At 53.6% G+C, this 13,338-nt stretch overlaps 4 protein-coding genes across 4 annotated transcripts; all 4 read left to right on the forward strand.

Moving 5' to 3' along the window:
- Positions 1 to 20: 20 nt before the first annotated feature.
- On the forward strand, positions 21 to 2,037 carry PV07_00871 (uncharacterized protein). Its single transcript, XM_016387359.1, has one exon. It carries the CDS (start codon positions 206 to 208, stop codon positions 1,682 to 1,684), a length of 1,479 nt encoding a protein of 492 aa, XP_016254287.1. The 5' UTR covers positions 21 to 205; the 3' UTR covers positions 1,685 to 2,037.
- A 604-nt stretch (positions 2,038 to 2,641) lies between these two features.
- On the forward strand, positions 2,642 to 3,979 carry PV07_00872 (uncharacterized protein). The gene is made up of 2 exons (XM_016387360.1): positions 2,642 to 3,280; positions 3,339 to 3,979. Exon 1 carries the CDS (start codon positions 2,928 to 2,930, stop codon positions 3,276 to 3,278), a length of 351 nt encoding a protein of 116 aa, XP_016254288.1. The 5' UTR covers positions 2,642 to 2,927; the 3' UTR covers positions 3,279 to 3,280; positions 3,339 to 3,979.
- Positions 3,980 to 5,740: 1,761 nt separating this feature from the next.
- PV07_00873 (uncharacterized protein) lies at positions 5,741 to 7,765 on the forward strand (the record flags this gene model as incomplete). Its single annotated transcript, XM_016387361.1, has 6 exons — positions 5,741 to 5,941; positions 5,997 to 6,267; positions 6,315 to 6,681; positions 6,730 to 6,797; positions 6,848 to 7,148; positions 7,198 to 7,765. The coding sequence occupies 6 exons, from the start codon at positions 5,741 to 5,743 to the stop codon at positions 7,763 to 7,765; spliced, it is 1,776 nt and encodes a 591-aa protein (XP_016254289.1).
- A 1,435-nt stretch (positions 7,766 to 9,200) lies between these two features.
- On the forward strand, positions 9,201 to 11,159 carry PV07_00874 (uncharacterized protein; the record flags this gene model as incomplete). Its single annotated transcript, XM_016387362.1, has 8 exons — positions 9,201 to 9,449; positions 9,498 to 9,632; positions 9,722 to 9,933; positions 9,986 to 10,263; positions 10,315 to 10,425; positions 10,478 to 10,647; positions 10,703 to 11,043; positions 11,123 to 11,159. 8 exons carry the CDS (start codon positions 9,201 to 9,203, stop codon positions 11,157 to 11,159), a joined length of 1,533 nt encoding a protein of 510 aa, XP_016254290.1.
- Positions 11,160 to 13,338: the final 2,179 nt, after the last annotated feature.

Raw genomic sequence — 13,338 nt, forward strand, 5'->3', positions numbered from 1 at the left:
AAGCTCCTCCCCGCCCGTCGACTTGTTCCACTCCATGCGTATAGCTCGATAGTCACGGAGTATCTTTCTACCATCAGATCAACACCTTGACCTTACTGCTGAAGCCTTCCCTTCGTAGGTGGTTCATCACTATTTGTTGAGCCACCCTCTCTCTCACCGCCCAGTCTCATGCGGCTCTTATTATGAGAGCGCTCTGGCCCTTTCCATGCTCGCACAGGTGGCCCGACCATCCAGGCATGCTGTAGCACGACTATTCGATAGCCGCTGCTTGCTTCTGTTTGTGCGGGTACCTTCACCCCGGCTGCAAGGGATAGTATGTCGACCCGAATATTCTTGCTCAAGACGCATTGGCACCTCGGCGACGCACTTCCGCCGCTATCTCATATCTGAAGGCCGCACCACCACACCCCCGGCGAGCAAGTCCTCTGCGGGCTCATCCTCTTCCACCTCGTCCACTCCCAGACCCTCCTATCCCTTCTACCTGGAGACTGGCTACTCGGTCTTTGCCAAGCGGCCCTCGCGCCCTTTTCCGCCTCCATTCGTCTCCCTCCCCTCTGGCTCCTTCTCCGACCCGCTCACAACCCACAATCCTTCCTCCGTGTCGCGTGGCGCCCGCCGTCCGACCGTGAACGGGGAACCCGTGCGAGGCATAACAAACGGCGATGACGCGATCATTATATCAGCGGCTCAAAACTTCGTCGCCGTCAACGATGGCGTAGGTGCCTGGGCGCAGAAAGAGAGGGGCCACGCGGCACTCTGGAGTCGACTGATCGCGCATTTCTGGGACGTCGAGGTCGAGAAATCACTCGCGGGGCCAGACGGGAAGAACTCTGTGGATTTGGGTGATGTCGATCCAGTACAGAATCTGCAGGATGCGTACGACGCGACCAAGAAGGTCACCAAGGGCACGCTGAACAGGGATCGCGAGGATGAAGTCTACTCGGAGGGCGAAGAGGGGGATCGCAAGCGGGAAGAGGATGAAGATTCCTCTTCTTCAACTTCCCAGGAAAGCAAGGATACCAAGGACTCGACGAAAAATGACATTCTCGGAACGACAACGGCCTGTTCGGCGCTTCTCTATTATAAACAACCCGTTGGCTCGCAGTCCGAACCCACGCCCGTAATCTTCGCCACGACACTAGGCGACTGCAAGATCCTCCTCATCCGCCCCTCCCCTTCCTCATCGTCCTCCGACGCGGAAAGCAAAGAAGGTGACGGTGCCGACCGCATCCTCTACCGCTCCAAAGAACAATGGCACTGGTTCGACTGTCCGCGCCAACTGGGCACCAATTCGCCGGACACCCCGCTCCAAAATGCCGTCTGTGACATCATCGACAACGTCCAGGTTGGCGACGTGGTGGCCGTCCTGAGTGACGGGGTCACCGACAACCTGTGGGAGCACGAGATTTGCGACAACATCTGCGAGAGCATGTCCCGCTGGAATGGGTGGGGGGATCAGTCGCAGGCGGCAAATCACAAGGAAGAGCAAGAGCAAGAGGAGGCCAAGAAAGACGGCGTGATCTACGTCGCGCGACGGCTGATGAACGCGGCCCGAGAGATTGCCATGGATCCCAACGCCGAGTCGCCTTACATGGAGAGGGCGTTTGACGAGGGTATAGCCGCCGAGGGGGGCAAGCTAGACGACATCTCGGTTGTCATTGGGGTGGTGAGGAAGACGGAGTGAGGACACTAGGTCCCACTTCCTGCTTTCTGGTTCAAACTTGCTTGCCGGCGAAATATGACGGCGAGACCGGCCACGGCGCCTCTGCACCAAAAGTTGGAGATCGCACGGATTCGGGAAATACTTGCTCCCAATACCGCAGGCGATGTGGCAAGAGTCTTTACCTGGGTGGACCACTCGAAAAACAAGTACAGTGCAATGGCGTAGATACAGGGAGTCACAAGGGGGCGAGTACAAACAGGTGAATAGGTACAAAAGGGAAATCGAATGCTGTGAGGGTTATGGTGGGCAAAGGGCCAGAAATCAAGCCCTGGCACACTTTTTCCTGGTTTCATACGCCTTGATCCTCTTTTCCAGAAGATATAATGTCCGGTTCGTACAGGCCAATGAGGCTGAGAGCATGCGAAGCGGGACAAATGATTGCGTGTAATTCATGCGGAGCAATTAAGGGCACTTAGCATACCATTAATATGTATTTGTGCCCCCGCCGAACTAGCTCGACATCTAGTGTGGCCCTCAAACTCTACCCAGACTTGAACTGCAAAGGTTGGACTGGAGGCGATGAATGCGCAAAACGTAGGGGGGTAAGGAATGAAACGTGTACGGTACAAGAACAGCCGTTTGCCTCAAAAGAGAGGAAAGGAGAGGAGAGGAGACCGTCACAGACGTTGGAAGAGTTGAGTCAGTACCGCAGACTTTGCCTACGATATTGTCTGAACATCGTCAATACATAATCCCAGACTAGATGCGAGGCAAGCACCGTGACCAACAAGGGATGAAGGAGAGAGGTGAGTAAATCGTCCGTGATGGGAAGTCTCCGCCGCGTCCGCGCGAGAATTGGCAATGGCCTTGACAACAGAAGTCGAGTAAAGAGTGTAACCAGGGCAGCAAAAATCGGCTTCCATCTTCCATGCTGGCTAACATTGTGTCCAGGCTGAAAATGTTTCAGTCCAGTTCTTCGGCAGGCGGAAGCACCAGTCAGGATCAAGTCGACTTCCGACCCCCAAACTCAGCACGGACGACATGGGTCTACAAGCCCAATGAACAGACCTGATCTCAGCTTCAAACTTGGGATCAGTACGGAGTACCGGACTGGGCAGTACTGACGACCAATCAGTGTAGGCCACGTCACAGTATCTGTGTAACAATCAGGCTGCGCGTCCATAAAGGAAGAATGTGAACATTTCAAGAGGGGGATACTCTTCCATTTTTCGCTGGACATTCGTCACTTCAAAGGCTATCGATCATGAGTCAAACTCTTACACACAGCACGCGCTGCCCAAATTGCAGCAAGATAACATTTTCCGACTTTAGATGTGGTGGCCTGGTAGAGCTGCAGCCTTCTTTCACGGCCTTGAAGGAGTCTGCACAATCAGGCTGTGATCTCTGCCATCTGGCTTACACTGGCCTCACAGCCGGAAAACGGGCAGCTGAGATCTCAAAATGGGAGAATTCAGTGCGGAAAACAGTCATTTCTCTGCGTGGACTCATCTACGACAACCAACCCTGGGAAATATGCTCTAAAAAGGCCGAAACAGTCCCAGTAACAATTGGCACAGAACTCGCAGGCCAGATTTCTTCTTTTGTACGCTACTGAAGGTATGGAAAGCCTGCGACGCCAAAGCCGAACTTGAACTGACTCCAAATGCCTTAAAAGGAACTCCACCTGCAAAATATATCGTTGGACGACAGCCATCTCCGACGCCGCTCGATCCCCTTTGGTTATCTGCAATCAGGCGATGGCTCACAACGTGTGACGATGAGCATGAGAATTGCCGTGGCTCGTTTGACGACCCTCCCCTTCCGACACGAGTGCTCGATATTGAAGGGACGAACCCCACCGTGCTCGTCGCGGCAGGATTAAAGGGTCGATACGTGGCTCCATCATATTGCTGGGGCGCAAGTGGCAAGAATATTCGGCTCACTAAAAAGACATCCCCTCAGGGCACTGCAGCGACCTATGACGAGTTTACGTCAAAGGGCGTGAATTTCAACAGCCTTGCAAAAACCGTTCGAGATGCCATAACGGTGTGCAAGAACTTGGATATCAAGTACCTCTGGATTGACGCCCTGTGCATCATTCAAGACGATGACGACTCCATGGACTTCCATCTCGAGGCACCTCGAATGTGTGAATACTACAGCAACTCCTATTTCACCCTTGTCGCGGGCTCAGCTCAAGACTGCGCAGACGGGTTCTTGAATGATGTCCCCAGGCACAAGCACCTCCATGTGAACTGGAGTACGATCGGAAGAGCCTACCCGGACTTCCGGAGCCCGACATTACCGGAGTGGTCTCTCTCAGAATTCCCGATACCCTTGAGAACGAAAGAATCTTTCACCTCGCCCATCGCAGAGCGTGCTTGGCCTTACCAAGAGAAGCTTCTTAGTCGGAGGTACCTCTTCTACGGTTCCTCACAGGTACAATTCCACTGTCTCGACTTCTATGCCCAAGAAAATGGATATTTTGAAAGTGTTCTACCTCCAAAGAAGAGCTGGGATTTCGGGGATAGTAAGACAGCGTCCATTCATCATTTGCTTGATCATGGCAACGTGGAAGAAGTCCGAAAGTATGCATACGAGTATTGGCGCGGCCGCATCGGGCCATATACCTCTCGCAGTATGACCCTGGACTCAGACAAGCTTGCCGCGCTTGCGGGCACTGCCAAATATGTGCAGGGCCTCGTGCAGTGCAAATATATGTACGGACTATGGGAGGGCGACATGGTAAGGAGTTTATCTTGGAATTCCAGTGTCCCTAGTGGAGGACCAGGAAGAGGACGCATGGTCAGGCGAGTCGAGGGTCGGGCCCCTTCATGGTCATGGGCTTCAATCAACGGTAGAGTCTTTGCCGGCCTGTCGCCCCCCAGACATGCGGCTTTCGAGAATCCAAAGAACTCACGTCTGGAAGTCCTATCACATGGCAATATCTCCGGTGACCTGGACCCAATCGCGAACCCTAGAGCTATTCCAAAAGCTTTTGAGCTCCATGTGCGAGGAACAATGGCGCGAGTATGGATTTTTTCCACCAAAGCCGGACGACATTCTGGCATTCGGAAAACCCTCATTCACTATATCTAGCTCTAGAGAGCACGGGCGAGACGGGTCGGAGGACTACAGTGCTTTGGGGCAGTGGGATAGCACAGAAGACGTCGAGACTGAGAGGGTCTGTGCCCAAGAAGTGTATGCGCTTCATCTAATTCCTGGTTGGGGATTGTTGCTGGAGCACGTTGATGGCCAACGGTACCGGAGAACTGGGGATTTTTCGCGGGCGGGAAAGGGGTTTTTCGAGGGCGAGGAATCGAGGGATCTCATTCTGATCTAAATATGCACCCCCTTGCTATCGGCCTCTAGCTGAGAGACGAAAAGGTAGAAGTTCTAGTGTTCAATCTTGTCTCTGGGACTTCTGGATTCGTCGAACGCCGAGACCTGATGAAATTCAGCTGGTAAGCTTCTTCGCAATCCTTTCAAGGTCTATAGGTAAGATCTCGACATTGGTTATGCAAAATTACTGGGGAGGCCATAACCAGGAAGGCCATAAATGTGGCATTGATCTGGTGGGGTGGCCATTGTGGCTGTGGCGCTTGATTATTCCACACGCTCGCTAGGTAATTCCTTGAGCCCCGTTTCTCCTCCGCTGTCAGGGCTTCCCAGCCATCAAATCAAGGATGTTCGAGTCAATTTGGGGTAATGTACGGAGTACCTCGTATACCATGAAGCTGTCTCTCGGTTTCTCCGCATCCCAGGGGCAGCTACATGCTGGGGATGCCTCCATCCCGACATCGGACTAATGTGTCGTTGGCATTTCGGCATTCCACCTCCTGCTACTTTGATGTATCTTCAGCAAGATATCGCGGCGAACACATAATGCCCAACAGGAGAAGAATTGCTTCCGACCATTCTCCTGGGAAAAGAAGGCGGCCCTACCATCTCACCTGCACAAATTGCCGCCTGCGCAAGACTCGATGCGATGGCAAGCAGCCACGATGCATGGTTTGTCTGGCCTACAAAGACGAATGTCGATATGACACAGCTCCTCCTATGAGCCGCGTACTCGAGATGGCGAGGAGGTATGAATGTCTGGAACAAGTCATCGAGGAGCTGCGGCAGCTGGACAATGTTCATGTCCAGTCAATCCTAAAGAAAGCACCATTGAGTCCGTCCAATCCGACAGCCACCAATGCTCAAGATTCGTCAATGTCCACATCAGGCGCACCCGACTCGGTGGAATCGCGCCTGGCAGTCAAGACTACAGCTAAAGTACCTCACTATATACGCCCGTGCGAAAGCGCAGGCCTGCTAATCATAGTCACAGTCAGACTACTATTCGTCAACGTCAGCAGTCGACACTCCATCGCAGAAAATCACTTCGACAGCCGCTGGCGGAGAAGACTCTGTATCGCTCCGTACCCGGAAGGAGTCTTTGATGAGGGACTCTTTGCATTGGCAGAGTTTTGAGAATATTGCCGTCGAGATTGCTTCGATTCATCTTCATCTTCCCGCCAAAACGATCCAGCAACTGCTCCAGACCCACTGGACATGGGTCCATCCTGTCTTTATGTTTGTATATCGCCCCTCGTTTATGAGTACGCTTGGACTCTTTGCGTCAAGGATTTCGGCTAACCAGGGCCAGAGAATTTGGCAACCGGAGGGTCTGACTTCTCACCTTTGCTCTTGAGTGCCGTCTGCGCTCATTCGACGAGGTTCACAGACCAACAGTTGAGTGGCCAGCTGCTTTCCCGAGCTAGGCTCTTGCTTGGGCAGGAGATACACAATGCGCCTACAATCCAAACGATCCAAGCACTTTTGCAGCTCAGCGCGCTTGAAATTGGCAAGGGGATGACCTCTCAGGCATGGCTACTGAGCGGCATGGCGTTTCGAATGGCGACAGATATGGGGGTCTTTGCCTTTCCGTCTCAGCCGCTGGACGTCTCTATTGCCGCTACTCAGGGGCAGGAGATGAGGACTCGTCTTGCATGGAGTTGCTTCCTTTGGGACAAGTACCGATCCCTTTCGACCAATAGTCAAAGACCCGCTGACATTTGTAGAGCTATTAGCTTGTATCTCGGGCGAATGCCAGCTCTGCCAGATCCGCCGTTTGTCCAAGCTCAACTTCGTATGAACGAGGAATCCTCATCAAGAGCCAATGCTAACCTCATCTTCTAGTCGATGATACAGCCGAGACCGAGCCCTGGATCCCAATCTTTGACGATGAGTCGGTGACCAGATTCTTACCGACCCCGGCCAGCACAATCTCGTGCTTTACGAACTTTTGCCAACTTGGTGTCATACTGACCGACATCATAATCAATGTATACGGCCGGCAAGCGTCGAATACGGTGCTAGACTTCATACAACGGACGAGCGCTCGGTTATCGAGCTGGCGTGCGGCTACACCAGCCCACCTGAAGGTCACCGAAGACGCCGAGGACGGCCGTTGCCCACCGCCGCACGTACTCTCTCAGAAGTATTTGCCAATTCTCGCCCCGAATCCTTCGATTCTGACTGTTATTTAGTCTCCTTTACCATACTGCACTCATTCTTCTGCATCGCCCGTTTCAATCCTCGGCGGCCTGTAGAACAATATGTCGCAGGGCATCCGAGCAGGTTGAACAACTGTTACTGAGGCTTAAAAAGACCTTTGGGTTTACTCGAGTCACCTATCTCATGGCGTATTGCACATATACCGCCGCTACGATTGCGGTACAGGATTTGAGAGAAGGTATTGCCGGCTCAAGCCAGAGAACTCGAACCTACCTTGGTGCACTTGAAGCCGTCAAATGCTCATGTCCCGGTATCCAACGAAGTCTGGACATCATCACGGCTAGCATTGGCTCGTCATGTAATCTAGATATGTTGGAGGTCGATCTCCCCGACTCACATGCAACCCTCGATTCACAACCCATGCCGGCTTTCCCATTCTACGACCAAAATCTACATGCTGCGACTAACGTCGACTTTTCGGGACCGGATTTCAACCCACAGCATATATCAACCCTCGACTCCTTCCCAGAGAACTATATCGATCTGCCGGAAGAAATTCTCAACCAGTACTTCACCGATGCAGCTCTGAGTGGAGGCTAGGATCTCTAATGCTACTTTCTATACCCTCAACCATGTTCAAATCCTGGCTCGGTCACTGTTGTGTTCCCTCATACTTCCACAGTCTTCTTGGGTTGTCTACGAACAACGACTGAACTAGCTTCTCGTCGAAGTCGCACCACTCCAAGCACTTCTCAACAAATGCCGCATCGTCAATCTTCCGATAATCCTGATGGATGTGACGATTTCCGTTGATGTTTTTCTCTACTCCTCCCGAGTGTGGCCAGTCACTAGCCCAGACGACTTGCGTAGGAGCCTTCCGGACTATCTCCCTTGCGTACTCATCAAGCTCAGGCGTGTTAGGAAAGCGATATATCCCACTGACTTTGACCCACACAAGCCTGCGTTCGAGCAGGCTGACCAGTTCTGCATATCCTGGTTGATCAGAAGGTCGCGTGCTTGGATCGGGGGACCCCAGATGATCAATCACCAGCGGAATGTTCAGCTCTGGAATCACATCTGCGACGAGAGGGATCTGGTTGAGGGCAAGATAGACCTGGATAACCCAGCCCAGGTGCCGAATCTTGTCTGCGTACTGGAGAAGTTTGGCTGCCAAGGTTTCTTTGGACATCTGCTCGTCGCGGGTTTTCAGGTTGACCCGGACGCCGCGAACTCCCAACTGGTGCATCTCTTGCAGTTCTTTCTCGGTGATAGTGGCAGGGTCGACACACACAATTGCTCGAGCACGGCCCTCCAACTGCCGGAGAGCAGCCATCATGGAGCTGTTGTCGGTGCCGTATACCGACATGCAGATAAGGCAGACATGGTCGATGCCCAGCTCCTTCTCGAACGCTAACAGCTCGTCCAAGCTCGCCTTCTTCGGTCGGTACGGGTAATTAGGATCAAAGGGGTATTTATCCTTTGGTTGGTCAGCCACGATCTGGTGTCGCGAGATGGTACTTACCTCGTCAACCACATGGACATGAGAGTCCCACGACCCAGGAGGCAATCGGTACCTTGCTTTCGAAGGCACTCCCGTGGAGGAGACACTTGTGCCAGGTGCCTGAGTGTGAATTGCCATTGGGGGCGGTACCGAGAACAATGGACCTTTTCAGATGATCTGTGATATTCTAAGACAATGTGTCCCCAGATCAAGAATCAGGTCGTCAGGAGATCTGGTTTTGAGGAGGCCAAGCAACAGGAGGTCAGTCATGCGAGGCCCTGCTCATAAAATGCTTTCTGCCGCGTGCATTTCCGCTCAGTCGCCGCTCCCCGCATGATCTCCCCTTGTGTCAGTCTTTCTGGGGGTTCTAATATACCTTGCACAGTCTAGGGCGAGGGGCCGGCGAGGTTCCCGGACAGTTTCCGGGGACAGTCTCAGGAGATACAGTACCGTACTCCAACATATATGAACCAGCCAGTTCCTCAGCGTCTCACATGATGGCTTACCCACTTCCCACAACTCCAGAAGTCCGCCATGGCTGAATCGAAGGCAAGTGAAGTTTGGATCGACAGTGCTGGGAAGGCTGCAGACATAGGCCCCCAGAAACTGGAGGCACAAGAGCAGTATTACGCAGACCCCAATATTCAGGAACATCAGCATGTCCTCGACACTGATGGCGCTCGTGATGCTGAACGCCAATACATGAAGAAATTGAACCTCATTGTTTTGCCCACAATTTCGGCCTTGTACTTCTTCGAGTACTTGGATCGAGGCAATATAGCAGTATGTCCGTCTTTCTTACCTCAACCGTCATTCACTAACCCGAAGCAGAATGCCAAATTGTTGGGCATCGACGAAGGCCATGGCACTCCAGACAATGGTGTTGGCCCTGGAACCCAGGAGCTGTCCGCAACGCAGTGGCAAGCGGTCATCATGATTTTCTACGTTGGCCTCATCTTATTCCAGGTTCCCGGTTGTATCGGTTACCGGATCTTTCCACCTTCCAAGGCAATTCTATCTCTCTGACTGAAGGGAGAACCTACTGACTCTGGCAGTGGATCGCGTTTTCAGTCTGCGGCTGGTGCGTAGTCTGCGTCCTCCAAACAGTGGCGCTGAACTGGGCCGCTTTGCTCGTTTGCCGAGTATTCCTTGGTGTTTTCGAGGGTCTCTTCGGCACTGGAATCGTCTACTACCTGAGCATTTGGTACCACCGTGATGAACTCGGCGTTCGGGTTTTCTGGTTTCTTGGACCTACAGCCATCGCAGGGTAAGGATATACAAGATCCAGTCCTTTTCGAGGATTATTAACACCGTTATAGAGCATTCGGCGGGCTGATCGCATTCGGCATCGGCCATATCCAGTCCAGCGTCCAGCAATGGAAACTTCTTTTCATTATTGAAGGAATCCCCGGGTTTTGCCTTGGTCTTTTCTGCCTCTACTGGCTCCCGGATCGGCCGACGAAGAACTCCAGATTCAAGGGCGAACTGCAGAAAGTCGCACTTGCCCGGTATTGGAGGGAGACCACGGACCAAAATCCTGGTATCAGCAAGAAGCATTTTGTGCTGGCTCTGACCGATTGGAGACTCTATGTCCAATGTGCGCTCCTCGAAAGAGACCTTGCCATGCATCGCTAAGCATCCACTCTAGCTGCAATCTATGTCCCTACGGCTGCCTTGCTGTCCTCTATTTCAGGGTTTCTGCCCTCGATAGTCAAAAGCTTGGGATACAAGGCTACAACTTCCGCCAATCTGATGACTGGTATGGCTTCTCCGTCATTTCTAGCATACTTGTGCTCACATATACCTGGCAGTTCCACCGTATGCGTGTGCGTTTGCTTTGATGTATGTCACATCATGGCTCTCGGACCGCTATCGAAGCCGAGGAATTCCGATTTTCATTCTCTCCTGCACTGCAGCGGTGATGTACGCCTGTCTTGCGAATTTGGACGACAACCATTTATCGGCAAAATATGGCTGCATGGTACGTTCTTCTTGTGTCACGTTGGAGACGAGATTTTCTCTAACCCGTCACTTAGTGCGTCGCCGTCGCCTGTGTCTACGCAACCTATCCCCCAAGTCACGCTTGGGCAGCGAACAATTTTGGCAACGAAACCAAAAGAGCGGTCGGGATGGGCGCGTACACTGCGATCGGGAACCTAGGCTCGATCGCGGGCTCGTACTTTTATCCCTCCACGGACGCGCCGCAGTATCGCAAGGGACATTATCTGTGTTTTGCCATTTCGATTGCAACCGCAGCCATAACGTTCGCCAATACCCTGATCCTGCACAAGATTAACCGTCGACGCGATCGGGAGTACGGCACGCCGCTGAAGGGGCACTCCATCAATGTTTCAGAGGACGCCGACGCCAACCCGATGTTCCGCTACATGATCTAAACTTCGAGGCAACGGTCGGCGGCGATCACTCGGACAGAGACGATGTGAATCTCATTCAAGTCATGAGAAAAGAAGGTCAATCGCTATTGGATCCTAAAAGTTATCACCAGCAGGAGACGGTTTTCCCTAGAACACGACTCCGGTGTTTGACAGAATTCCTATCGTTACAGAGGGCGCTTGGCCTTTGTATTGCTTCTCTATAACATGCCAAAGTCTCGCTTTTTGATCCGTCATCTCGTTTCCGGACTCCTTTACCTTCGTACTGGCTTTGTATCCCTACCATCGATACTATCGAAATTCTTTAGTGATAAGCCATATTCCAAGTATACCCCCCTCTCTTATAAGTCTACGAAGCTACACATCCTCGTCCGTCGAGCCGAAAAGCAAGCAGTTCTTTCAAATTTTAAACAAGATTCAGCGGACAACGTTTTAAAGCCCTAGCTTCGCGCTGCAGCCCCATTCTTCAGCCAGAGATTCCAGCTTTTCGACCTCTTCGCGCGTGAATGGTATCCCGTCCGCTCTCCGGCGGTCCTCTGTCATCTTCTCGATCTCGCCGGGCGTGTATATCCGGTCAACCCCGGCGGCAGGCTCCGACGCCCGAACCCTTGCCAGGAGCAGATCCATCCTCTGCGTGTATTCCGCTGGGGAGTCGAGAAAGACGTCGGGGCGGAAGACCATGAAAAAGTGCCCGACCCCTTGCGGCTTGTCGAGCACGTGGTACTGGTCGTGGACCCCGCCCGCGAACGACGCCCCGGACATCAACCCGCCAAAGATGTCCATCATCATGGCGATCCCGGAGCCCTTGGGCCCCCCTATGGGGAGCACCACTCCCTTGAGGGCGGCGACGGGGTCTGTCGTTGTCCTCCCGTCGGCATCTAGCGCCCATCCTTCAGGGATGTCTTCGTTTCTTCGTGCCGCTTTGCGGATCTTCCCCTGTCGAAAAGGTCAGCTATTATTGCCTTACTGTGTCTCCATACTGGACACCGACCCGAGCGACCACGGAAGGGGACATGTCCAAGAGGAAATCGCCCTGTTGGCCCCCGGGCAGCCCTACCGCAAAGGGGCTCGTTCCGAGAAGAGGCTCCTTCGAGCCCCAGGCCGGCATGCTGCGAGATGCGTTGGTGAACGCCATGGCCCCGAAGCCCTTCTCCATGGCCCGCAGACAGTACGTGCCGCCCATTCCGTAGTGGCCGCTGTTCTTGACGGCCACGATTCCCACCCCGTAGGTCGTGGCCATCTTGATAGCCTCATCGACAGCCCTGCATCCCGCGAGGAATCCAAAGGTGTTCTGCGCGTCGATCAGCCCCATCACCGGGGTTGACGGGACGAATTGGAGATCTGGCGCGACGTTGAGGACCTTGGCCTTGACCCGGTCCAAGTACCCAGGCAGCCTGTTGATGCCGTGGGTGTCGACGCCTCGGAGATCGGCCAGCACCAGGGCCTGCGCGATGGTGTTGGCGTCTTCCCTCCGGCATCCAGCCGACTGTAGAAGCTCTCGGGCAAAGGTCTGGGCGACATCAGCCGGGACGTGAATATAGGCATTCGACATTATGGGGTGACTCGTCTGTCTTGAGGTCTGTCAGTTGCCTTCCACAGAGAAAGAGGGGGGACAGTCCTTTTGGCCTTGCATTGCTCAAGGCTGGGGAACCACATCATTACTCCATTCGTATACTGGGCTAGACCCAACCCCAACAGCATGTGGCCAACTGCCGCGGAGCATCTAAGTGGAGATGGCGGAATCTGCCCCGGAAACTGTCCGGGCCAAACTCCGGGGTCTCTTCCCCTTCGGCTCGTACTCCATTGTCTCCAACCTTTGAGCGATGCATGGCAACACGAGACTCATCTTCCGAGCGAGGTCCCAATGTACCAAACCTGCAGAAGGTTCACATGAGGATATCACGCTGTTCCACGAGCACAGCATGTCCCTCGCGGTGCCGAGCGACTATAGTCGGTTGAATTCGGGAGGAAGGGGTTTGCTGTGATAGCCTTTCTATTCCAACACTATACTAAGCGGCCTGTGACTTCCTCGCCCCGGATCAGGCTGCATAGAGTGTCGACGGCCGCGATCCCGCTTCTGCTCTGGTTCTCAATGGTAGAGGCACCAATGTGCGGCGTCATGATCACGCCGGGGTGCCTTAGTAGCGTGTCGCCGTACTTCTCGAGGCTGGGGGGTTCGACCTCCATCGCATCCAGACCTGCACCCAATATCTGCCTTTTGTCCAGCGCATCCAGCAAGGCCCCTTCGTCTACAATGCCACCGCGTGCGCAATTGATGA

The sequence above is a fragment of the Cladophialophora immunda genome (genome assembly GCF_000835495.1).
Source record: "Cladophialophora immunda strain CBS 83496 unplaced genomic scaffold supercont1.1, whole genome shotgun sequence".
NCBI lineage: Eukaryota > Fungi > Ascomycota > Eurotiomycetes > Chaetothyriales > Herpotrichiellaceae > Cladophialophora > Cladophialophora immunda.